Raw genomic sequence first — 27,336 nt, forward strand, 5'->3', positions numbered from 1 at the left:
AAGATTTGGGTGAGTTTGATAAGGGCCAATTTGTGACGGCTAGACGACTGGGTCAGAGCATCTCCAAAACTGCAGCTCTTGTGGGATGTTTCCAGTCTGCAGTGGTCAGTATCTTTTAAAAGTGGTCCAAAAAAGTAACAGTGGTGAACCGGTGACAGGTCATGGGCGGCCGAGGCTCGTTAATGCATGTGGGGAGGGAAGGCTGGGCCGTGTGGCCCGATGAGCTCCTGTAGCTCAAACTGCTGAAGTAGTTAATGCTTGAATGCTTTATTACTTTATTTTAGGAGCAAAAGTGGAGAGAATGAAAAAAAAAAGACATTTGCAGTTTCCCTCAATGGAAAAAAACTTAAGACTCGATATAACACAGATGCAATTCAGGTTTATTCAGTCACATATTTTTCCATCTGGTTTGACACGGGTGCGTTAATGCAATAGAGTAAAGTAACGCAACATCGGAAACATTTCACACATTGAAGAAAAAAATTCAATACTTTTTCAGATTATTTTAAATACATCATAAAGTTCTGTTCTGACTCCTGTGTTGTCAAATATAATTGGCCAAAAGGTGTTCATTCAATTTCTCTTTAGCAGCTCTGACAACAGCTGGCAAAAGCAAGGCCAATTGCAGAGTTATATTAATACACTTAGTCTAATACATGATGATTCTGTTGTAACGAATGTTTTACCGGGATGCACCACATCTAATAACAAACAGATTTTAAATATACACTATATGGACTAAGACGTTTGTGTACACCAGAGTCATATGTGCTTTTTGTACATCTCATTCCACATTTACTTCCCATTTGCTGTTATGATAATCTCCACTCTTCTGGGAAGATGTTCCACTAGATTTGATTCATCCACAAAGGCATTAGCAAATACAGCGGGGAAAAAAAAATCAGCATTTTTATCAGTAAGGTGGGATTTCTAAGTGGGCAAAATTTCCACCAGATGTAGCCATCAAGCCAAATATTAAATTCATACAAAGAAAGCAGAAGATTTAAGTATACAAGTTGAGTCATAATAAATTCTTGAAGGAAAGTCGCACTGGATCTGTTTTGTCGTGATTCGCTCGTGACGTAGCGATGGATTCAATTAAAACGGTGCGAACAAACAAATCTAAAAGCAGCAAATAACAGCAGTAAACGATCCCATTTTTTTGTCACTGTTGTGGTTTTCAGCGAATAATTATGCATTTGAATACCAATGCATATTTTTTCCTTTTTTATTTATTTTTTTAATCAAGTCTGTTAGCTTGCTGCCTTTCTCTGTTCCATTCTCTTTTTAAAGCATTTGTCTATATATATAAAAAAAATCTTAATTTACTGTGGCTTTACTACGTTCAAATGCTTGTTTTCAATGTTTTATTTATTTAATTTATGCATATATCGTAATTATTATACAAAATTTAATTAATTATATATTCATGATGCTGATATCTTCACAACTGAACAAAATGTCTGAATTTTTTCAAACAAAAATTGTCAAAACAACATTGTATTATATTTTATATAGATTTTTAAGCATGGTTGTCAACTTGCCATCTGCAAAATACAATACAAATGTTGATTTACACGAATTGCTTAACCGTTCATACTCAAACTCTTTTTCTTCTTTTTTTTTTTTCTTTACCAGAAAGAAACAACCCAGCATGGGTGAATTTGTTCAAAGGAGAAATCCCACACGCACTTTTCAACAAGCAGCTACTATAAACTTTAACGTGTCTAAACTCACTTTTATACATAAATAGCGTGAATTAGGGTTTTATATAGTTATAATAAGCAAAACATCTAATTAAAAGAAACAAAAAAATATAAGATTCATCAAAAAAATAATCGTCAGTTGCAGCCCTAGTTCCAATTCATCCCAAAGGTGTTCAATAGCGTTGAGGTCAAGGCTCTATAGCAGGCCACTCAAGATATTTCACTCCAAACCATGTAAATTATAGCTTCATGAAGCAGGCTTTGTGCACAGGAGCATTTTCAACCTGGAACAGTCTCATTGTTCAAGTGATGGGAAAATTCAATGCTGTGTCTCCAGTTTTTTGGTAACAGTTTGGGGAAGATTCACACATGGCTGGGAAAGTCAGGTGTTCCAATACTTTATGTCCATATAGTGTATCATGCTACTTATTCAACAATAAAACCTGTTGAGGAATCATCTTATTTAACATTTCTAAAAGATATGTTTTAATCTGGTTCCTTTTATCTGACAAAAAAGTACTTAATTTAATGATAAAGATTTTAACTAAAGGCCTCAATTAATAGCAGTAACAGATTCATGGATAAAGAAAACCACATCATTCTTTGATAGTCATTTTTTTAAACAGGAACCCATTAGAAGACAAAGGTCCTGGATGGTAGCCAGATCCTCTCTCTAAAGTGAGTGAAGGACATGTCGGTATGCAATAAATGTATTTTTTTAATGATTGAATTATGCTATATTGTTGGCAAATGTCTGTTACAAAGAAGTAATAAAACACTTTACTGTGTGTGGTTATAAGGAAAATTATTAACTTTATGGTAATAATTTCCTGCCACATTGTACCGTCACATCTCATGATGCCGCATGATGTTTGATCCATTCCTGTGAACGGTTACACCATAAGCTTGTCTACATGTTTTAGAGACGAATTTTTTGTTATTCTGAGGTAAATATATTTTGAGAATACTGTGTTTAAAAGAAAAAGATTCTGGATACTCTCTGGTCAAAAACACACAATTTTTAGGTTTGCCTGCTCGAAGAAATTAAGTTGTTCCAAAAGGTGCCTTTGGGCAGAGAAAATGTCAAACTGGGTTGGGACTCCAAACTCAATTAAACTAAGGACTCACAGGTTTTGTAGTAATACAGATGCATGATCTGCACTGCTTGCCTTTAAATTGATGGAAATGTGATGGCCAATGCTGTAATTCATAAGAAAAGCCCTGACATTCAATTGAGACAATTGGCAACCCTTTTTTGACCTTTCCATACATTATCCTCATACTGTATTTATAAATCTATTGCTCAGTCAGGAGAGTTTGGAGCTTTTGAACAGTAAAAAAAGAACTTCTTGATAAGAGTAGATGCAATGTTCCCCTCAATTCTAAAAGACTCTGCAAACTTGATGTGTGAAGATCTTGACTTGGAACAGCTGATAACACTTGAAGCATGATTGCATTCTGTATGCAGTGATCTCCCTTTTCAGTTTGATAACCTTTGATTATAGGCAGTTGAGTCATTTTAATTTATTTAAATTTAATTTTCATTTTAAATTATATCTTCACACTAATCACCTTAACTCTGAGAGTTATGCAAAACATCACCGGTGATGGGGACATGCTCCAAGACAAGTTTCCTGTGCATGATCTATGTCAGGTCAATCAGCATAACATGCTCAAGACATAATGAAGATCTGTATTAATGTGGATCCAGCAATTCAAGCCATGATACTGATACTCAGTAGACTCAATATCAGGTTGGTAGAGCTCTAGTTCACTAACTATTCAATCAGATGAAGAACTCGTCCACTGGTTCTTGCTCTTGGATGAGGCTCTGTGCAGGCAAGGGATCTGAGAGACTATCTCCTTCCGAGCCGCCCCACGTCCTCTGTACTTCTGGCAGGCAGTGTCTTAAATCTCTTGCCAGTGTGTCTAGAGCAGGTCTTTGTACAATGACAGCACAGCCTGTGTCTACGTTTGTCTCTGGCTCCTTTTCTTCTTCCTCTTGTGGCATGAAGTGGGCCACAGAAGAAGTGGATGGTGTGACCGGCTCAAAGAGATTAATGGACAGTAATGCAGGACTGCTGCACTGGGATGAGTAGCAGGAGCTGCCAGGAGTCGTACTACAAGCACTGCTGGAACCAAAGCTCTCTGTGGCACCTCCTGCCAATCTGTGTGTTCCAGCAGTGCTGCCCAGTGGACGCTCTTTAAGCTGGCACAGCCTGGTGCCCGGAGAGGCTGAGATAGGAACTGGGCACCTCAACAGCAATCTATTAGGAAGAGTGGGGCAGCTTAGGGGAAAAGCGGATGTTAAGAGCCTCTGGGGCTGTGTTACTCCTTTAACCTGTAAAACAAACATGCATATTACGGTATCTTTTGCGTCTGTAACAGTTGGTGGTGGAGTTTTGCACACCTAGTTATTTTTTTGGGAAATCCATCATATTTAGAAAAAAAAAAAAAAGCAGTTTGTAATTTGTAGCACCCTCTACTGTCTGCAAGCTGAAATGCAATTGCAGTGAAACATTTTCTCTTCCCCTTGCTAAACCATATTCACTCGTTTTAATTATATATGTCTAGTGATTTGAGATTTAAGAAAAAATAGAGCTGAGCAGATGTTCTAGATGAAGACCGAGCTAATTTATGGCCATTAAAATAAAACAAAATGAAACTAGAAAAAGTAATCTTGCTAAATGTATTTTCCCTAAATTATACACATTTTTTTTTTTCAATTCTAGAAACACAACAAACTGTAGATTTGAACAAAAAAAAAGGTTAACCGACTGAGAGATTTGTGTGCGGCGATGCGTGGCTGTTCACGCGACCAGACATTAAATTGGCATGTGACCCAGAAATAAAGCACGGCTTGCTGAACTGCTGTAATTAACGTCAAGTTTGTCTGCTGAACTAAAAAGTAGTTTACCTGAATATGAAATGTGTGACTATGACAGCATTATGTTGGTCAAATTGTTCACGAAATCAAATTGTGTAATTACAACTCAGTATCAAAAAGATCATTATTTGCAATGACACAAGTTTTACGAGACATGCATTGGAAGACTATTGTTTTTTTACATATGCGTTTAGTAAATCAGGCCACAAATGCCTGGAGCAAAAACTGGAGAATATCGTCCAGGTCATTGAGGTTTGTGGTAGTTATCCATCTTGAAATGTACTTTCATGCATTTTTTTTTTTCAAGCTTGGTGCCGTTTCAGTTCCTATGGTGGTCTAGATTCATTTCCAGCACACACATTTCTTTTCCATTGGGGAATGCTTTGACCATGAGACCGAATCAAAGGAAGGCAACGGGAGCTTTTACCATACAGATTGACTAGCCTGGCTGTTAATTATGTTTCATAGCATTCAGCCTTTTGTGCCTCCTGAGCCTCTTAGAATTGCTTTTTGGCAGCTTGTCGCAAGACCAAAAACCAACACAGTTTCACAGGGAAAACCTTGTTCCATGTATCCCAGCTTATACAATTTACATTTCAGACGAAAGACTGATCAGGTTACTCCTCTTCTCTGTTAAGATTTTCAAGGTGATTATTTGGTGTTTGCTAAAACAACTTGGAAGTGCTGGATGTTTCAGAGTAGAAGTAGTAGTTTTATGCTAAAAGCTGAGGAATGATCATTTATGTTTACAACTGGTTCAGTTCACACAGCTGAAGCATGGTAATACGATATTCAGTGGTACAATAAGTACTCTGGCATGGATAATGAATCACATAGCGTAGACCAGTTCATTCTGACTAGGCACGTCATTCAAAAACCTTTTTAAAAACCTCGTTTAAATATGAGCAGTCAGGGTAAGCATTACGAAAAACTTTTATTCTATAATATGACATTTCCATCACTTACCTGAAAGAGGATCTTGCTACCATCCAGGTCCTCTGTCTGCCAGCGGGTGACGCTGATAGGTGAGCACTGGTTGGGCAGCAAGGGCACGAGCTGGCCAATCTCACCCACTCTGAACTGCAGTACAGCAGAGTGGCACGTCTCAACCCGCACACCGGGTGCCAACTGCTTGAGTGCTAACTGCACGCTGAAAGTCCTCTCTTTCAGTAAGGTAAACCAGCAAAACCCAGCTTTCTGTTCCTCAGCTCTCATGTGTAGGACCGTCTCGTAAAGTCTCACAGCATCCTCAAAATTCTCATGCCCACTGTGCAGGGTCACACGCAGCACTTCACCTCCACAATGTACTGGACGCACTGCCCACACTGGCATACCAGGGCCAAGACTGTAAAAGTCCCGCCCAGGCAGCAGGTACGGTCGCAGCATGGCATCCGAGCTGGCATGGCCATTCTCAGTGTGGTGGTACTGCCAGGGTGGGCGCTGGAGGAAGTCAAGGACACGGAGGATGCGTTCTTCACCGTAGGACTCGTGCAGGAAAAAGATGACAGCTAGAGATGGGTAGCTGGTTGACGGGCACACGTGAGCACGGGTGTACTCACGTACCGGGCAGGCGCGTTCAGACACGTGGAAGAGGCGCAAACCTGGACAGACCCATTCAAGCAAGCGATCCAGTGTATGCTGGAGGAGGAGAGAGTCACCCGGGTTGGCCAGCAGGTGCATGGCGACTGGCAGGGGATCGCGAGGAGTCATGAGGTCAACTAGGTGGGAAAGCAGAGGCTTAAGTGTTTGTGGCATAAAAACTGGTTTAAAAAATGGTTACTGTATAAAAATACAAAAAAGCAAGGCTCCAAACCAAGTCTTCGCATAAGGCCGAGTAATCATAAAGGTAAAAAAGAAGCAAACACAGAGAATGATGGATCATGTAAAGTGCTAAAGGGATTTTTATAATAATAATAATAAGAAGAAGACGAATCCTGACTCTGGCATGACATGCAGCTATCAACATGCAGAAGCAGAAACATGCAGATGCCAACAAAAGATAAATTATGGAAACAATAGAACTTTAGAGATCTAAAATATGTTATGCAGTATTATAGTATGCATGACTATTGTACTTACTGCTACTACAAGACATTTTGCTGCAGTCTGATCTAAAAGAAAAAACAAGTCAGATTAATATGTTTAGATGATGTGGAGAGTTTGCAAGCTGTAGTTATATTTAAAATATAGTTCATGAAAAAGCTCAAATGTATAAATTTGGTACTGTAGTCAGAGTTATATTAAAGACTACTTCGAAAGATGTTATTGATGCTGTTTTACAAGCAGTGACAGCTGATCATCATATTAGATGGAAGGACTAAAAGGAAGGATTTAAAAAAAAATATTAATTCAGTATATGAAATCCTATTGTACAACACCAATTAGAAAAAAGTGTGGGAACATTTTGAATAAAAAAAGGATGCAATGATTTTCAAATCTGATATACTCATTTTATCACAATAGAACAAAACTAAAATAGAAAACACATTAAATGTTTAAACAGTTATTATTTTAAAGACAAAATAAGGTCATTTTTATTGGATGGCCGCAACACGTCTCAAAAAAAGGTGGGGCGAGGCATCAAAAGGCTGGAAAAGTTATTGTTACTAAAAAGAAACAGATAAATAGATTAATTAGCAACAGGTTAGAAACTTAACTGGGTATAAAAAAAGTATCTTAAATAGACAGACTCTCTCAGAAGTAGAGATGGCAGAGGTTCACCAATCTATGAAAAACTGGATGCACAAATTGTGGAAGATTTTCAGAATAATAATTTTCCTTAACATCAAATTGCAAACATTTTGTATGTCTCATCACTTACAGTAGAAAATATCAGCAAAATATTCCAAAAAGCTGTATACTAGGAGACAAAGGTGAAATGGAATTTAAACAGGGATGATTCTGTAATGAAAATCATAGCATGGACTCTAAAACACCTGAAAATGTTGTCTATGAACATCTACAAATGCACTTTAAAGCTCATTTAAAATGAAATGTGCCAAAATGAAAAACTGTTCTGTGGTCAGAAAAAATCTAAATTTGTACTTCTTTATGGAAACAAAGGGCAAAACATTCTCCAGACTAAAGAGGAGAGGGACCAGCTGCTTTACCAACACTCAGTTTCAAATGTTCTGATGATATCGGGTGCTATAGTGGAAAGGGAAGCTTGCACATCTAAATGCTAAATCAATTCTGAAAGGTATATACTGGTATAGGTATACAGGTTTTTAAGTGACAGAGTCCAGGTGCTGAACTGACCTGCCTGTAGTCTAGACATTTTACCAGATCACCGCATCATAAAACAAAATATACGACAAAGAAGACCCAGGACTGTTGAGCAGCAAGAATTCTGTATCAGACAAGAATAGGACAACATTCCTCTCCTAAAACTCCAGCAACTGGTCTCTTCGGTTCCCAGACATATACAGCTGTACAGTCTAGACTTTTGTGAAAAGAAGAGAGAATGCTACACAGTGGTTAACACAGCCATGTCCCAACTTTTTGAGGTGTGTTTCCAGCAATCAAATGCAAAATTGCCTTTCTTAAAATTGTACATTTCCTCAGTTTAAACAGTTAATATATTTTCTAGGTTCTATTGTGAAAAACATTGGTTTATGAGATTTGCAGCTCATTGCATTCTGTTTTTATTACAATTGAACATTGATCCCAACTTTTTTAGAATTGGTGTATATTTTACTGCAGGGTCAATCTCTCTCGAGTTTGGACAACAAAACTATTACAACTGATCAGTCGATTTCACAACAATAGCATAATTATAAAAAGGATGAGAAGCAAACTAAAACAAATTATTTTGTAATACACTATTGTTTTAAGAGTTATAAATCCATACCGATTTATTGGCCATGTTTCTGCTGAATGCCATCCATAGTAAAAAAAAATAAAAAAAATAAAAAAAATAATTAATTAATTAAAAAAAGATCAAAAGTTCAAAAAGCAACTAAAATGTTAGTGCATCGTTCAGTCATTTTGTGTAACGTGTACTGTAAATGGGCGAAATGTTCTCATCGTACATTAAAGGCACTAATTAGTCGACAGCCTGAGCTAGAAAGAAATCAGCCTCAACCTCATTTCTTTATTGTAGTATTTCCCACAAATACCCAAAAAACATCAAAAAAGGAAGCCATGAAAGACTTTTTATATGAAATGTATTTTTATATTGATTGATGTGGCAAAGACATATAACCATTCAATATATACATTTGTGACATTATATGACAATGTGTGTGTGTGTGTGTGTGTGTGTGTATATATATATATATATATATATATATATATATATATATATATATATATTTATTTATTACACACACACACACACACACACACACACACACACACACACACACACAGTCATATAATGTTACATATTTACATTTTAGTTGCTTAACATTTGCTGCTTAAACGAATAATATTTATTATTTGTACTTTTAGTCACATTTATGCCACTGCTGGTTTTAATGACTTCTGTGCAGCGTTCAAGATCCTCCGCTATTTATTGTCTCAATGAATTCATAGTGAGACAATAAAGAGTGACTTATTTTTCATTCCATTGCACGCCGGCTTGTTTTACACGTCTCGAAAGATGCTTGTTATTTGAAGGATGCGAAGACATTTCATTTTTCAGCAATGTGACTCGTTATATGACACAACATGCCAAAACTGCGAGTAAAAGTGAACGCTCCCTCGCTAGTTACTGCGTGTTTATCCGTCGCCCACTTGGAGACCGCAAACAAAGGCTGCTTCAAAAAAAAGCGCATACTAGCGCACTAAACAGTGTGTGTCTATCCGGTGAGATATCTGCGCCAGCGCACACTATTTAGTATTCAAGTATGCGATTTCAGTATCCAAAGTGACCAATATCAACAATAAAATAAAATCGGTTTGTATTGAGAGGTAACTCACCCTGCAGTTTCTGCTCCGGAGTCGGTGTTCCCATCCTCCACGCTTTTGTGGAATAGAAATGGTTTCCGCAGCATTATTTCACCATTTCTTTGTAGCATAAATTTGCCATCGAGTGAAACGCTTTCAAACTTTCCATTCCGGAATAAAAAAAGTAACGGTGTGGTCCTGCCTGCTCTCCGCTAGGCGTCGGTTTCAGAGCGCCACCTACCGTCCGGGTCAATAATCCCGTCATTAAAAATTAATCAGACAACCCTCTGTCTGTCCAACAGCTTCCAAAACGCACCACAGGTCCACCATGTACTATCTGTAGGAAGTGTCTTTGTATTATAATGCAATCTATTTTGGAGCAGATGGCCGCCATGCTGTTATTAGATTAATCCGAAATACAGCAGATGGGATTGAGGAGATGTCTCCTAACGGGTCTTGACTTGAAGGACAAATCCAGTGCGCATGTGCATGTTTAAATAGACATTTCGGTCATACGTTATAGTGATCCTGCTTCTGATTTATTATTCTTTGCAGTTTTTTTTTTCCCGTTATTCGTCACTTGTGTCACAGTCACACTTCTTCTTCCATGGCCTTTTTTTTAATATGCAGTGATGGAGAGCAGAAACGCAGGTTCGAAGATGTGAAGATTGATCTTTCATGATAGGACCTCCTCAGAAAATAGAGGAAGTGCTGATTATAGTGGTGCCCACTATACAGTTTTATGCAAGAATGCGTTCAAATGATAATAAAACAATTAGTGTGTGACGTATTCGATTGCCACTCACAATCGCAAGGAATCTCAGAAGAAATGTAGCATTCTAAAAGTCTACAAGTTTTTACACAGATCCCAAACCTGAGTCGGAATATAAGATCCGATCGTTTACCAGAGACATTCAAAATCACATTAACAATAAGATTGAAAAGGTTGGAAAGATCCAACCTCACATCATTACCACACGAAGTAGCTGAAATAAATATGGAAGCCTCCATATTAGTTCTTTTGTTCACAAAAAGCTAGCTAGCTGATTATAAGTGACCATGAAACAAGTTGTATGATCAGTGTTGTATGGTTGTTGATCTCAATGAAATACAGTCAAACACGTTTCTAAGAAGTGCCTACACAATATTATTGGTTTTGATGTTATGGCTGATGAGCGGTAAATATCGGTATTCAAATGTATCGAATGTAAAAACAAAACCAAATTAGATTCAACTCATTCATTACTATTCTTTACATCATGAATGAATAAAACTAGCCCAAACCAAATTTGTGCATTTGTGGTAAAATGTTCTTTATTAAATAATGAATTTATAACGTTAGTGAAATCTCAATGATCAGAACTGAATACAGTCGCAATACTCAAAGATGAAAAATGGCATCCCCCTATGGCAGAATTACTTTAATTTACTACGATAGCTCAAGTTTGAATAATAGTCAAATATAATGTTGCACTAGAAGCAGCCATCAGTTGCCCAATGCTTCTAATGTCTTTAATATCCTCAGCAGCTTTGGAACTGAATTCAGTTGTAATAATCAACTTGTTCCAGCTCATCAGTTATAACCATCAGATGTTATAGCAAAACTTCCCCAACTATTTCTCCCTTTATTATTTTTGTACATAAGCTGCAGATGAATGCCTAAGCTTCTTCTGGCTGGAATTTCTTATAGCCATCATTAGAAGGCAAAAAATGGCCCGAAGCAGCAAATCCATTTATTTTAACTCCTTTTTCTACATTTAACAATGATGAAAACAAGGCCCTGTACAGTCCACTTCAGCGAGTACAATAACAATTATTTTACAATTTGTACACGTTTAGACACAATGCTCCAGAAGATCCTTCTGCTGCAGAAAAAAAACAAACAAAAACAAAAAAAAAAACTAAACACAAAACCCAACCCCCTATAATGGAACTGCATCAGAAGGACGCTACAAAAAAAAAAAAAAGCTAATATTTTAATTTACATTTGGCCATGCCAAATATGAAAAAGTTAAAACAAAGACACAACCAAACCATTTCTTTTAGAAACCTTGAGTTTTTTCACCCCTTGTCAGAAAAGGCATGCTCCAATGCAACTAATATGGCTCTCTGATACCCAGCCTCCATTTAAAAAAATTTCTGCAGGCAGGCAAGGGTTAAACCTGTACAACAGACATGGTGCCACAGACCACAAACACGTTTACACCGACATGATAAACATGAAAAAATAAGCTCAAACTAACAAAAATAAATGTGGGAAGGTATACATATTTCACTGTAACTCGATTGGTCTCCGGGAAGGCGTCCCATGCTGGAAAGTCATCAATCTTCATTTATTTGGGCACTTCTGTTGTTCTGGGTTCAGGTTTATAGGCTCCGACTCGAACACAGTTCTCTCACAGAGACGGACACCTCGTCTACGAGCCCGAGCTGAATCTCATCCAGCTCCCTGGAGGCTTTGGAAGGCTTCTGTGTGAATCACTAAGAACTTTTTAAAATGAGTCCGTACAGAAGGTTAAAGGTTAACTTCTCAGTTTTCCCCCAGTAGCGATGAAAAAAACGAAGAAAAAAAAAAGAAAAAAAAAATTAAGGAAACAACCTAAACACAAAAACCTCCTGGTTCATGCTCAAGTCCCAAAAATAACACTCTAACGCTCTCGTTCAATCCACACCAGGTTTCATTTGAAATTCATGCCATATTTATGCTACGTAAGTATACACTTTGCGGTCTTCTGGCGTCCTTGCCAAGTATTCCCGCTCAATAAGTCCCTCGATGCGTTTTTTTATGACCACAGGACTTGGGAGGAACCGTGCACGTAACTGCTGAGTGACCTGGGGGGACAAAACAGCCATTATTCTGTATGAATAAATTAGTATATATGTTCACATTATTATTATAAACAACAAACAGCTAAGTAACTACTAAAACACTGGTTGTTGTAGGAAAATAACTAACAATGTGAAGGTGTAATGTTACTAGTTACAAATTACGAGTATTGAATAAATTGGTAAACTGTAAATGTTCATGCTTTCTTTCATGCATTTGATCCTACCACAGCAAAAACTAGTCAGTAGCTACTATTCAGTAGTTATAAACCATTTATTAAATCATACCTCTGCTACTAGCACATTGTGCTGCATCTTCTTCCGGGACTTCATGATGCGAACAATGGCTGCTTCAATCTCGTGCTTCCTGTCGTCATCTACTTTCTGCCGTGTCTCTTTCCTTTCAGGGTCGGATTCACCCTGTTTAGCAGCAACTGCAAACCAAATAAACAGAATAAAGAATAATTATGAATACCATCACTGTAGTGCTTTAAAAACTAGCGTTTCCCAATTAATGAGCATCATTAGGCACATTCTGAACCTCTCTGAAGCCGAGCTACACACACACACTATATGTTGAATCTTCTATCTAAGGCATGGGTCGCCAACCTTTTTGAAACTGTGAGCTACTTCTTGGGTACCGATTAATGTGAAGGGCTACCAGTTTGATACACACTTCTGAAATTACACATTTGCTCAATTGACCTTTAATTATATGTTATTATTAATAATTAATAATGATATTCATCTATGTAAAGACACTGATCATGTTAATGATTTCTCACAATAATTATCAACAAAGATTTAACAAGGTAGGAAACAAATATCAATATGCAAAACTTTATTTATATAACATATAAACATATATACATTTTCTTTCGGCTTCTCCCGTTAGGGGTCGCCACAGCGGACCATCCGCATGTTTGATTTAGCACGTTTTTACGCTGGATGCCCTTCCTAACGCAACCCTCCCCATTTATCCGGGCTTGGGACCGGCACTGAGAGTGCACTGGCTTGTGCAACCCTAATGGCTGGGGTAGGTTCCCTGATCAGGGATCGAACCCGGTCCTAACCACTAGTCCACCAGGGAACCTCACAACATATAAACCTATATAACTATATATAACTTTATACCAATGCAAGTGTGATTTAAAAAAGAATAGCAACAAAGAAAATTAGATGCATCTCACTGGTAAGTGGCGCTATGGTGAGCTGTTTTTAGAAAGGGGACACCATGTTGGTGACCCCTGATCTAAGGTATAATAATGTTGGTTGTGGATAAAAAACATGTTGGTTCAGCAAAAAAAATTTATAAAATAAAATAAATAAATAAAAAATAAATAAATTAAAAATAAATAAATAAATAAATAAATAAAAAGAAAAGAAAAAAGATTAGAAATATATTCAGGGTTGTTGTGTATAACTGTACCTGTCTGGATCTTTACTCTGTGTAGTTTGGAGGTGAACTGGTCGTTGACTGTAAATACATGGCCATTCTCAATCTCTTTAGATTTGGGCTCCTTGGTGAGTACTCGCTGTGTGGGCTTCCCACAGGCCAAAGACTGCAGCGCTCGCACCAGCTCTCGCTCTGGGATGTCCGTCTCCTGCTGAATCTCCTGTAAGAAGTCGGAAAAAGCAAAGTGAAGATTTTAGCACAGTGTATAAGCAAGCTGTGACATTCCTTTTGAGTTTTTTTTTAAATCCAGTTTAAATAACCTCATATATACATAATTGAACGGTTGAGAGGTTAAGGGCCTTGCCCAGCAGTAACAGCATGGCAATGCAGTTATTTGAACTCATGCCCTTGTGATCAGAAAATCCAAATTGTTAACCTAAAACAATTTACACCAATCAGGCATTACATTATAACATTAAACCTTATGACTAGTGACGTGAGTAACACTGATGATCTCTTCATCATGGAACCTGTTAGTTGGTGGGATATATTATGCTGCAAGTCAGAATTTTGTTCTCGAGGTGATGTAATAGAAACAGGATAAATAGGCAAGTGTGAGGATTTGAGTGAGTTTGATAAGAGCCAAACTATGATAACTAAACGACTGGGTCAGAGCATCTCCAAAGCTGCAGCTCTTGTGGGCTGTTCCCAGTCTGCAGTGGTCAGTATCTATCAAAAGTGGAAAGAGGGTCATGGGTAGTCAAGGCTCAGTGATGCACATGGGAAGCGAAGGCTGACCCGCGTGGTCCAATCCAGCAGACATGCTACTTTAGCTCAAATTGCTGAAGATGTTAATGCTGTTGATGCTCAATGGGTTAGACCTGCTTGGTCAGCAAAAGGTGGACCAACACAATATTAGGCAGATGTTCATAAAGTTATGCCTGATTGGTGTAATATATGCGTGTGGAAAATACCTCAAAGTTGAACTTTTCTCTGTTGTTGAATAGCATAAGGATGGTCATCTGAAAGGTGGAGACTTGGAGAATGTGTTTCCGGGTGTTGGAGCCCGTCACCTGAGCACCACCGACACCCACATCTGAACCATCCTCCTAGTGTAGAAGAGAATGCAATACAGTATTATAGCATTTATTACTTATAACGTGAGATTCACATAAAATAATATCTGATTGTTTTCACCAGCAAGCAAGCAAGCTGTAACCCAAGCATCCATGCTGCATTTGACTATACTTGTTACCCAAATATTATACAAGATAAGCCAAAGACATACAGGTAAAAAAAGATCAGCCAAACAAACTAAACCATACTAAGAATATTTGAGCAAAACCAAAACAACACCCTCAGAAACATTTTCTCATGTTACTTATTAGTTTCTTCCCCATGATCCATGTAAAATACATGTAACATCCAGAGTTAAACCAAAGATTTTAATATCTATACTTCTACTGTAATATGTATGAAAAATACACTCTGAATTGTCATGGGTATTAATCTATAAAAACCTCATACACTCAATACAGATGCATGCATGCTTTGGTTGTTACAAGGCCATGAGGCCTCGTAATGTTAAGTGGGGAAAATGTTATCACAAGAAAAAAAACATAATTGCATATTAGGACTTGCTGGTACATTTTTGGCTAGTCTTAGCATTTGTCTTTACTTGGCAGGATTTTAACCTTACAAAAACTGCCATTAAATCAGCAGAATTATACATAAAAAATAGCATAGATAAGTGAAAAATACATATAAAGCTGTCTAAGCAGTAACAGCGATAACATGAAATATCAAAATGCGAAATAAAAGCTATGCCTAATCTTACTGCTATACAAAGGGGTCTAGGTGGTCTTGACTTACTAGCGCCGACACTGATACCTTTTTGATCGGCCCGTAGAAAGTAGCATTGAGGTCTGCTGAGCCCATGTGGTGCTGCAATGTGAGTTGCCGACCACTGTGCTTGGCCAAATAAAACCTAGAACATCACAGAAGGTCAGTTACAAATAATTAGTGTCCTAGTTTTAATTGAAAAAAGTTGTACAGAGACTATTTGATTTCTCTGCAGAGTTGCACATGGCAAAAGAAAATGTATGTCGTACCTTCTAAAAACCTCAAATGCATGTCTGGGTGATGGGGGGATGTTGCACTTGGGTGTGGCTGACTGAGTGGGCCAGTAACCTGTCGTTAATACCCTCACCGTGAGGTCAACACCTCCCAAAGACACCTAGGAAAAATTTTGTGAAACAGAGCAGTTGTATGTCGTTATTCAGATGTGCCCCTGCAGTCAATTACAAAATTGACTAGTGTTTGGGCACCACATGTGGTATCCTATTACATAGGAATGGGCTCCCTTTAACATTCTTTTCCTTACCCCTGTCGATTGTAGGTGTTGGCGAAACTCATCCATGGTTGTGTTTGAGATGCTCATGTCTCTGAACATGCCTTCCAGTTTGGAGGTGAACTGACAGCCACACTCCGTCTGCACATTTAGAGACATATAAAGAGGCCTTTAACATTGTGCATGTTACTTCTGTCTAGGATACCGAATGCCATCTTTACTTTGGTCTTAATTGAATAAGAATTCTATTATGTAGTCCCCACAAAGCCCTCTGATCATTAAATGCTATAACAGAGTTAAGAAAAATAAATAAATTAAAAAACATAGAAAAGGGCAAAGGAAAAAAGATGCCACATATGAGCTGCACAATTTTTATGCATGTAAAGATAAATTGAAAAGGCCTGTTATCCAAGTGAAAAAAAAAAAAAAAGAGAATAGGGGGAAACCATGAACCAAGATCAAGCCAGGGACCTCTGGACCAGTAAGGCAGCGACTCTAATTCAATACATCGATACATTCAATACAAAATGATCTAAAATCCTGCATTATGTAAATACAAGACATGTTACAGCCAATATCTAAACCAATTATCATAAGCCCTTTTCAGACATGTAATTTTACACTAGAATTAAATGTCAATAAATGGAGTAGAAAGACAGGAGTCAAAACCTGCCTTCAAGTGATGGTTTAACTGAGCCGGATTAATTGAGAAGGCACAAGTGTGAACAGGAACCGATGCAAAATTGAGAAAGATCTACACACTGACTTCTTTGTTAGCACTGAATGTAAAACGACAGGGATGGGGGGGGACAAAAATACCAGCAGACAAAATTCTTGGTCAAATAAATGTCAGTCAGTTCTGCATGTATCATTTATGAGCGAATCATCAGCAGGCCCTAAAAATGTGGCACAACCTATTTACAATTTACAAACATACAAAAGTGGCTCAGGTTAAATCCAGACAAGACTTCCTCTGCCAAACAAGACTAATGTTCTTAAAATTATTTCAAACAGGAAAGAAGCTACTGAGGAAAATGATCTCAGGCGTTTTAGATCAAGTCCAAAATCAGCTGGTTACAAAGATAATTTCATACAAATCCTACATGCTTTCAAGAACGTCTTATTGATAGATTGCGCAATCTGTGACGGCCTAGGTGAAACCTGAACGCCTCAAACACCTAGTGATAGAAATATAAAACAGAAATGTCTGGTGATGAGAGATCACTAATACATGCCTTCAGCTTTGAGATCATGTTCTTTTCTGAGTCGTCAGAGACGCTCTTATTGGTAAGGAGCCTCCTGGCCAGGTGTTGTTTGTAGTAGCGCTCAAATACATCCTTCTCCTGCATGAACCTGAACAGCACCATCGCTTTATCCAAGATTGACTCCACCTCTTGCTCAGTCAACTGCAAGGAAAGAGAGAGGGATTCATTAAAAGGACATTACAAAATGTGCGCATTATGAATATAAATTCAAAGCTTCAACAGCTATACATTTATACCACTGAGCTACTAGAAATAGACAATTTACAATCATGAGTTTACTTCTCTGAATCATAGAATCTTAAAAAATAAAAAAATAAATAATAATAATAGTTTCATGCATGTTCAATATATAATAAGAGAGAAAATGTCCAAGTGGAATTTTATTAAAAATACATCTTTGAATTAAACGGTTGTACATATCAGAACCCAATAAAATGTGTCTGGTCCGTATCCCGCTTTAGAATCGGGTAAACACAACCCCAGATAAACAGCAACACGACATAATACACAGTGCCATTATTTATTTGTACACAAATCAAACCGAAATAGAAAAGCAGCGTGTGGAAGTACTAAGTATACCTTATGATTCAGTAGCTTGTTGAACAACATTTCAGCAGAAATAACTTACAGTAATCGTGTTCTGTATGACTTTATCAGTCTCTCACATCATTGTGGAGGAATTTCGGCTCACTATTCCTTACAATGTTGTTTCAGTTCCTTGAGGACGTTTGTTTATGCACAGCTCTCTTACGTAATTGGGTCAATACTGGACTATTAATACAAACGGTACTGTTATCGATACTTGTGGTGTTTTATCTCAGTATATGCCGGTGGATGGTAAATTAGAAGCTGCTACTGCTGGTCATTTTCTGTAACAAAATGACGACGTCGCGTGGCTGACGTGTGCGGTGTGTGTGAGAAACGCTCGAAAGTGTGGGCACATGTTACAAATCTAAGAGACATCAATGTCAGATGCAATACATGCAGCAGTGTAATATTAAACAAAGGAGGCATCACTAGTAATATAATGAAACATTTACAAACAAAACACGCTTCTACCTCCAGCAATGCAATGTATTTACTATGTCTCCATCATCTCCCAACTCCAATCGCAACTCTCCTGCATCAGCCTCAAGCAAACATTATATTTTACAAATAAATCTAAACGTTAGTACTAGTAGTCTTTGTGGACACCATTAATCAGCACAGATAGTTGATTGCGGGAACTATCTGCAAAAATCCATACCGTTTTTCCGGCTTCTGGTTAGCGGTCATTGCGATAGCGGCCTGTAGAGGCGAATCACGCCATATGCCGTATGTTTATAGAAGTGAGATGGCGCTGGCATGGAGAGCGCTATATTATATTTATTGTTTATTCATTATATCATTATATTTATTAACATATTAGTTAATACATATAATGATAAGCCTTTTTATTTTATCATTCTGCTTTATGTGCCTTTTTCTATGTGCTTAGAGGCACATGTAAACTGCAGTACTAAAGTTCAATAGTAATACATTTTCACATCATTTATTTTTGCAACACATTATAGAGTAGTGTCGATAAAATGTAAAGGATACCCATCCCTAGCTGCAACATCTTGATTCTGTTTTTGCAGCCATTTGTTGTATAATTGCTGGTGTGCCTGACATCATTGTCCTGTTGCATGACCCAATTTTGGCCAATCTCAAACTGTCAGACAGATGGCAGACATCTTAACTTTAGTCTTGTCTGTCAGAAAGTGGTCCAGAAGTCTGGTAGTCTGTTCAGATGCAACTTTGCAAACTTAAGCTGTGCTGCCATGTTCTTATTTTTTTTTTCTTTTTTTAGAGAATAAGATTTCCAGCAACCCACTCAAACAAACCGTACCTGTTCAGTCTTTTTCTAATGGTACTGCCTTGAACTTTCACATCTAACATGTTATTTGAGGCCTGTAGTGCAAAGTAATGGAGAGTTTGTTAGAGAAGTGAAGAAAAGAGTGCAGGCAGGGTGGAGTGAGTGGAGAAGAGTGGCAGGAGTGAATTGTGATAAAAGAGTATCTGCAAAAGTGAAAGGGAAAGTTTATAGGACTGTGGGACCTGGGATGTTGTATGGTTTAGAAACAGTGACATTGAGTAAAACACAGGAGGTGGAGCTGGAGGTAGCAGAGCTGAAGATGTTGAGGTTTTCGTTGGGAATGACGAGGATGGACAGGATTAGAAAGGAGTTTATTAGAGGCAGCGCATGTAGGACGTTTTGGAGACAAGGTGAGGGAGGCACGATTGAGATGGTTTGGACATGTGCAGAGGAGGGACATGGGGTATATCGGTAGGAGAATGCTGAGGATGGAGCCACCAGGAAGGAGGAAAAGTGGAGGTTTATAGATGTGGTGAAGGAAGACATGCAGGTAGTTAGTTTGAAAGAGGCAGATGTAGATCACAGGGGGGTATGGAGACTGATGATCCGCTGTGGCGACCCCTAATGGGAGAAGCCGAAAGAAGAAGAAAAAGAAGAAGAACTTCTGACATGTAACTATTGAGACTGTTGCAGTTTCTCTAAGCATTGCATGGTCTGACCTTGGGGTGAATTTGCAACTGTCTTGAATGTTTTCTCACTTGAATAATGTGCTTCACTGTAGAATGATGAGCTATAAATTGTTTGGAAATGGCCTTGTTACCCTTCTCAGATTGCTGGGCAGCAATAATTGCTTCTCCAAGATCATTAATGATGTCTTTCCTGCTTGCTGTTGTGTTTAACACAGATCTGAATGCTACAGACCAGCAAACTGCAAAAATTCACTGCTTTTAAAAAGGTGGTCACACTTGCTGAAGATCAATTAATCAAATCTTCTTGGCTGCTTCTTAGCCTGTTAAATTCTATAGCAGCAGTAAATATCTACTTAGATTTACACACATGGCTTTTCCAACTTGGCGTTATTTTTGTAATGACGGCAATAATTAACAACGACACAGTTTAACACGTGTTCATCTGAGGTTATATTTACCCAAATTTAAAACCTGACCAGGACCAGATTAGGTTTATGTCCTTATACCTAAAACAATAGAATTGAAATTACATCTATTTTTACATGACTGTAAATGCCAGCCTTTCATAAAACAAGCACTTTGTAAAGAAATACATCCCAAACATTGCAGGAAAATTCAAGCACGGTGGAAAAACGGTCAATTCCTACACTTGTATCATTGTAATGGAAAATTAATTCCTTTGAGCTTGCTGACTCAAGGGTGACAATAAGTGATTGGTCATCACATGGTGTCTTATAACCAATATATGGTAGTACTTTAGTCCATGTGACTTACCCCTTTCACGCCCTTCTTTAGCTTGTCATCAATGAAGAGGGAAAGGTACTCAGGTGACCGTGGATTCAGGTTAAGGAAGTACTCAAAGTCACCTGCAATGGTCTGCTTGAACAAACGATCATTGTTAAAGGACTCCTGCAAAAAGCGGTCGAATCGAGACTTCAGGTCCAACAAGCCCTAATCCAAGGGAGACAGAAAAAACGCAGTTTGAGAAATCACAAGAGAAAAAAGATTCCTGAACCACTATTCACATTTGGGAGGTTTGAAGATACCTGAATGTAGTCTACTGGGTTCTTGCCCTCTCCCTCTTCAGACACCAAAGCTTTGCCCTGCTCTCTCAGGTAGGCGCTCATACACTCACACATAGTCTTCAGACCATTTGGCACCCGACTGAACAACTTGTACATGCACGCCAGATCTGCATAAACACACGCAGAATGTCAGAACAAAAATCACACCTGAACAAAACCTGTACAAACTTAAAATAAGAAACACAAAGAGGTCACTGAGTAATTAAATAAATAAAATAAAATAAATCCACAATCGTCCATTTCTAGAAAACGAACCTTCTGTTTTTCCGTTCTTCAGCATGTGGACAAGCCCAGAGTTCTCCATCTCCACAATGGTCTTCATGTGCTTTGAAATTAGCTCTCGCTCGACCACTTTTACAATGGGCTCCTCCGTTGACTTATCCAAACAGTGCATCACTCGTTCAATCTCCTCGTTTATCCGTGCCTCCACCTTCTTTATGTACACACTCGCACTGTTCTCTGCCAAAAACTTTTGACTCTCCATCTGATGGCATTACAAAGCCAAAAAACAAAAAAAAGATCATGGATGAAGAAGAAATCCATAAATTCTCAGAGTTCAATCTGATGACATTAAGCGCTTTGAGTGCTGCAGAAAAAATTATTATTATTATTATTATAAACCTCGTAATGAAGCCAGACATATAGCAATACAAACCTGGAAAAATTCTGCAGACATTTCTAAAAACGGGGCTTCGAAATCCTCTTCATAGACCGACCTTCCTTCAAGACCTAAGATCATTAACATCTGGCAGGCATTACGTATGGCACCTCTGAAAATGTCAAAAAATTATATTTAAATCAAAAAGTAATTAATTACCATTAAATACAGGATAACATTAATAACTAAAATGTAAACAAAATTCTGCATATTAAGTACAGATCTTACCGATCCACAACTTCGCCTTTCCTTTCCCGAGCGATCATGTCTAGAAGCGTCTGCCTGAGGTGGTCACGGATGCACCCGTAGCGAACCACCTGGTCCCGAAATATGATGAGCCCTAGGTTATAGACGTTCTCTACGTTGTTTTGTTGTACATAAACTCGATCCTGTGAGCACAACCGAAACAACCCTCATGATCACATGCTCACAAAACTAAAAGCAAATGGGCAATATTTTTACAGCACACTCACCATGTACATTAAAATATCTCGAATCATCACCATGGCTGTCTGGTGGTCATTCCATGCCTGGTTCAATGTTTGCAGGAAATTGTTGTTGAGTGAATTCAAAACATCTTCTCGTACCTGTGTGTGACAAAGATATCGTGTACATCAAAGTAGACATATGGTAGTTCGAAAATGGTTCTTGGATGAGCGGGAAAACAAATCTAACTGCTTTAAATTATCCCCAGGACAAAAAAACCCCGTCATTTTCATTATTCATCGCACATTGCCTAGGATCAACGCAATGAGCTTCAAGAAATTTGCATTTTATAGCTCTTTCATCTAAAAACAAAACAAAAAATATTACAGCTGATACAGCTGATCCACTGCACCTGCAGGCCTGCTGAACACAACATCCTGAACTATTTCTCAGTTTATGAAGCTCAAACTGTGCCTCCTCTGCACTTACTTTGTATATGAGATGCTCGGTGACTACTTCGCGCAGTCCTGTGTATAGCTTCTCGCCGTGTTTGTGCAGCACCATGGTGTAGGCGTTCCTGTACAGCTCCTCAAAGCTCAGGCCGCTGTTGTTCTTTCTCTGGATCTCTTGAATGGCATTCTTAAGAAGGTCCCAGATGTTGTTGACATACTTCTCATCCATGGTCATCTGAGAGAGAAGGCGAGAAGGTTTAAAAAAAATAAATAAATAAATAAATAAATAAAAAAAAAAAAAAAAAAAAGACAAACAAATCAAAAGGAACATAAGCGAATGTCATAGTTATTTAAAATTAATGAGAAAAGAAAGAGAGAGGATCAAAACCCCTTAACTATTAACACTAAAGCACAAAAAATACTCTATATAAAAACTTTTGTTTTACTGAACATATTGCATTACATCATTACTCCGAACAAGTCTCTACCGCCCGAGAAAATACTCCTAATGCATCTTAAAGCTCTTGCTTCTTGAGCACATGTAATCTTCTCATAGTAGTTGTAACAGTGTAATATATAAAGTGTATATATTCTGTATAGGGCTGAAACCATTCTTTGAGTAACTCGAATACAAAAATGTATCGAGGCTTCGTTTAATCCATTTAAACTCCACACGAAGCTCTGTGTTTCCCCACAGACCATTATTACTGATGCACCACCCGCTTAACTCTGGAGTGCTATAGACGGGTAAACACAGTCAGTCATTTGAAATGTATTTTTATATGTTTATTTTTCTATTTACATATTATTATTTGCATTTTGCTGTAATATGGCAATTAAATGCATTCAATGGTTTTAGTTTTTACAGATATTCTTGTAGGCAAGTTCATCAATAAAAATTTAAGTTTTCTCTAAAAAAAAAAAAAAAAAAAGAAAAAAAAAAAAATTACTCGTTCAATTTAAGAGACCCGAGTTTTTTATTTTGTATATTTAGTATAAGTCTTTAATGAAGAAAAAGTACTTCTTAACAGATTACCTGATTAATTCGATGGAATAATCAAACAATAATATCATCGATAGCTGCAGCCCTAATACTGTATATTACTGTGTTATATATAAGGTGTATATAGGTGCTGTTTATTTAAATGCCTTTTGTAAATAATGTAATCTACAGTCAAAAGAAAATTAAGGGATGCCAAGTTACCTGCAAGACAGTCACACTTTATTTGCACAAATGAGAGAAATGTTTAACTGAAACGGCTGCCTGTGTCCTTGTCACAATCTGATTGTGGATCAAACAGACTTATGAAACTCCACACTCCAAAATGTACACCCGGATTAAAAATATATTGCCATTAACATGAAAGAAAAATTTCCAAGCACCAAATGAATCATTGACCAATGCAGATCTCTTCTGCTGGAGGTGACTCATGAAAAACTGCAGTGTGCTATTTCAGCTAACTAGAAGCATTTTCCCCCTCAAGTAGCTTTAATTAACTGGTTTGAATTTTCCCATCACTAATGACTTGTGGCATATGTATTAGGCAATCCTTGAAAAGCTATAGCTTGATTCGTGGCTGGGGTGTTATCCGAAAATAATCAGCGAATGAGATGCAAACACCACGTCATGCTGTTTAACCGTTTGTGTAATGCCCACAAAAACAAGTCTGCACCTGTTATGACGTGTGATATAGCAGACACAAACGGTCGTTCTCTCATCCGACGTTCTTTTCCTCTCTTGAAATTAATGACAAAACAATCGCAGCTTGTCATGTTACTAAGAAACCAATCAGCAATCGTGAAAACTTTCCAGTAGTGGAACACTGCTGACTGTTTCAGATCGTCGACGATGGAGACTCGTTATATCGTCGTTTGTTATTAGCCTTAAATAATATAGCTCATCTGCCGTACAAGTCCCTGTGCAGTATGTTACTACAGAGATGAGATTGAACTCAAACAAACCCATTAACATAAACCTGTCATTTGAACAAATGGCTCTATTGTCAGAACTGTTGTTACAGGAAATTAATAGTCAATCAATATCTCCTGAACAGCCAGAATAAAGTATAAAGCTTTTTTATTTTCACATTTTAAAAGATGGCTTCAGAAGAAAATGAATGATCCGGTCCAAATAGCTACCTGCTCCGATAAGTGGAGCAGGTCTGTTATGAAAAAAGCATTGGCAATTCTCATGATCTGATTCTCACTGTGCAGTTGAAGTGCTGCTTTAAGATCATTGCCGTCACACTGTACGAGACGTGATGATCCCAAGAAAGACTACAATTTTGTTTTTCATCTCACTCTATTATCTTTGCAATATTTCTCTGTCTAATGAGTTTCACGTAAATCTCCTCCCATCGTCATATTGTGGGTGGTAGCTTAGTGGTTAAGGCATTCAACACATTAAGACAATCGGCTCAGAAGGTCATGAGTTCAAATCCCAGCCACACCAAGTTGCCACTTCTGGGCCCCTGAGCAAGACCCCTAACCCCATATATGCTCAGTTGTATGAATGTGATAATTGTAAGTCCCTCTGGATAAGGGCGTCTGCCAAAATGCCATGAATGAATATCGGTGGCTATTAGAAGAGATTCTCTCGCTTACACTGCCACATCTTTGTTGACATCCTTTGGGCATGATGGCACTACACCAGCAACTGGTGAGCACGCCCAGACCGCCTTTCTCAACATTCATTCTACAATGTCTAATAATATCTGACAAAATCAGGCTGTATAGAATTAATAATGTGCACTGCCACGCGTCTAATAGCCACCAATAGGAAGATGAAAGCATGTGATGAAAATCAGAGCACAGCTACTAATACGGCAGTGGCAATGCTTAACTGCAAACAAAAACAATATGCTTTTTACAGCATGTTATAAAATTTGGCCGCGATTTTATTGGGATCGTTTCATATAACGAGACGGTGATCATCTGAAAGTGTGAAACCAAACTAAAGGTGAGAGAAACCGTTTAAATGACATAAATACTCCAAAAAAAAAGGTGTCTTTAAGGCTTGTCAAACATTTGACTGGATTCTTGATTGTATGTCCTCTTGCTTTATAGGACAGTCACTTGTGTCCCCTGGAAACACATTACAACGATCAGACCTGACAAAAAGTTATTAGTAAATTATAAGATAATGAGTTCTGATAAAAAGGTTTTAAAAGTTTAAGCTGCTATAAATGTATTACTGTTTTAAAGTAAACAACTTCTGCAATTGTGGAAAGTGGTTCAGCTTCAGCACAGACAGCTGAAGTGGAGATTTAATTGTTAGAAATCGTTCTCTGGCATTAAATTTGTCTTATGAGAATTGTATTTGCAACAAAGTGCTATTTTAGTAGAATAATGCTCCAGTTTGCGTGAAAAAGAAGACAAGCAGGAAACATTAAATCCTTGCCTCACTGAAAGCTAACTGTCAGTTGGCTAACTAACGTTATGTATAACTCCGCTAGCTAGCGTTCCTTCTCAACTTAACCACATAACAGAATGTGTTTAATACATTCATCCTTTCTTTATTATATTTCCATAAAGTGTACGTATCTACAAAAAATCCGCAATAATCAATGCTAACTATCTGTAGCTAGTTGACTAGCGTTAGCCGGCTAGCTGGTTTAGCCGTTACCATTTGTTGTCGTTTAATATAAAAACAAATGAAGACCAAATATATGAATTGGGACCTAATGGATACTTAAATATAAATATTGGGAAGGCCACATTAAAGTTGGGTCTATTTTTGCATTTGTGTCGTTATTTAACTTTTGCATTTGTGACATTATTGTTTTGGGCGGTGGAACAACGCGAACAGGCCTTCGAACAAAGCCTCGGCGTGGCAGTGAGCGGCCGGGCGGCTCAGCGCTCACTGTAAGCGGTCAGTACTCACAGGAAAAGCCCGTATCCTCATCTTGGTATCCTTTTTCGTGCCGCCTTTGCTCAGATTTGACATGTTTGGCTCTCTGTCCCCGTGTTCTCCGCGTTCACATTAAAGTCGTCTCCTAGAACGGCCAGGGGAATAAATTCGTATAGTCTATAACGAGCCTCCGCTTGACCTTCTTAATAATCAGAAATCCGCTTCACTCCAGACTTGCTAATTACCAACGGACCTGTTCGGCTCCGCAAGCTAGACTGATAGCCAATGATGGCGGACAAGACCATGTCTTTCACGAAGCCCACACGTATTAGGTCCGAACACTGTTGATTGGGTAGTGTTCGACACGAGAAAAAGAATCAGCCAATCACAGGGGTTATACGCCTGATATGAACCAATTACGGTTCAGAAGGTGGGACTGGCGTTGGAATACGGGTGGGGAAAAGGGAAAGGGGGGAAGAAAAAGTCTTTCTCAGCAATTTAACGCGAGAGCTGAACCTTAACCTGAGTAAAGAAATGAGCGACTGAGCAGGAAACGTTTCAATTTACTTCTATTTATTTACATTTAATTGTTTGTATTGATGTTCTACAATTCTCATTATTTCAATTATAAGGTATTTTCACTTTTAATGTAAAACCGTAAATGTAGTTTGTTTGTTTATTTTTGAACTTTTTGGATGAGACCTTACAGGAATTTAACTCTTAAGGTACCGCACAGGTAGGTTTTTGTTTGTTTGTTTGTTTGTTTGTTTTACTCTTGATGTAAGTCCCTACAGTTTTGTTTTAATCTTAGATTTTATTTTCACTGATTTTTTTAAACTCTTGTTTTGAAACTACAGGTATTTTATTTTATTTTTTAAACTGTAAATGTGGTTTGTTTGTTTTTGAACTTTTAAGATACGACCCTGGCTCTTATCTTAAACAAACAAACAAACAAACAACAAACAAAAACAAACAGACAAAAAACCTACCTGTACTGTATTACCTTTTAGACTGTATGG

General features: G+C 37.9%; 2 protein-coding genes across 7 annotated transcripts; both read right to left on the reverse strand.

Annotated features, from left to right (window-relative positions):
* Positions 1-3,200: 3,200 nt before the first annotated feature.
* On the reverse strand, positions 3,201-9,868 carry LOC124403464 (protein FAM124B). 5 transcript variants are annotated; one of them, XM_046877229.1, is made up of 5 exons: positions 9,517-9,868; positions 8,444-8,462; positions 6,673-6,704; positions 5,560-6,311; positions 3,201-4,047 (listed from the first exon to the last, which is right to left on the reverse strand). In XM_046877229.1, exons 1-5 carry the CDS (start codon positions 9,548-9,550, stop codon positions 3,493-3,495), a joined length of 1,392 nt encoding a protein of 463 aa, XP_046733185.1. In that variant the 5' UTR covers positions 9,551-9,868; the 3' UTR covers positions 3,201-3,492. The 5 variants fall into 5 exon arrangements, with proteins under 5 accessions (XP_046733185.1, XP_046733184.1, XP_046733186.1 ...); XM_046877228.1 differs by having other exon boundaries at positions 8,444-8,465; XM_046877230.1 differs by lacking the exon at positions 8,444-8,462 and having other exon boundaries at positions 6,673-6,699; positions 9,517-9,867.
* Positions 9,869-11,196: 1,328 nt separating this feature from the next.
* On the reverse strand, positions 11,197-26,615 carry cul3b (cullin 3b). Of its 2 annotated transcripts, none has more exons than XM_046876966.1 (16): positions 26,351-26,615; positions 22,505-22,702; positions 22,063-22,176; positions 21,818-21,978; positions 21,587-21,701; positions 21,187-21,415; positions 20,893-21,038; positions 20,621-20,797; positions 17,291-17,461; positions 16,089-16,196; positions 15,817-15,941; positions 15,596-15,692; positions 14,680-14,814; positions 13,739-13,925; positions 12,598-12,743; positions 11,197-12,315 (listed from the first exon to the last, which is right to left on the reverse strand). In XM_046876966.1, the coding sequence occupies exons 1-16, from the start codon at positions 26,411-26,413 to the stop codon at positions 12,184-12,186; spliced, it is 2,304 nt and encodes a 767-aa protein (XP_046732922.1). In that variant the 5' UTR covers positions 26,414-26,615; the 3' UTR covers positions 11,197-12,183. The 2 variants fall into 2 exon arrangements, with proteins under 2 accessions (XP_046732922.1, XP_046732921.1); XM_046876965.1 differs by having other exon boundaries at positions 15,578-15,692.
* Positions 26,616-27,336: the final 721 nt, after the last annotated feature.

Source organism: Silurus meridionalis, chromosome 20, assembly GCF_014805685.1.
Source record: "Silurus meridionalis isolate SWU-2019-XX chromosome 20, ASM1480568v1, whole genome shotgun sequence".
Lineage (NCBI taxonomy): Eukaryota > Metazoa > Chordata > Actinopteri > Siluriformes > Siluridae > Silurus > Silurus meridionalis.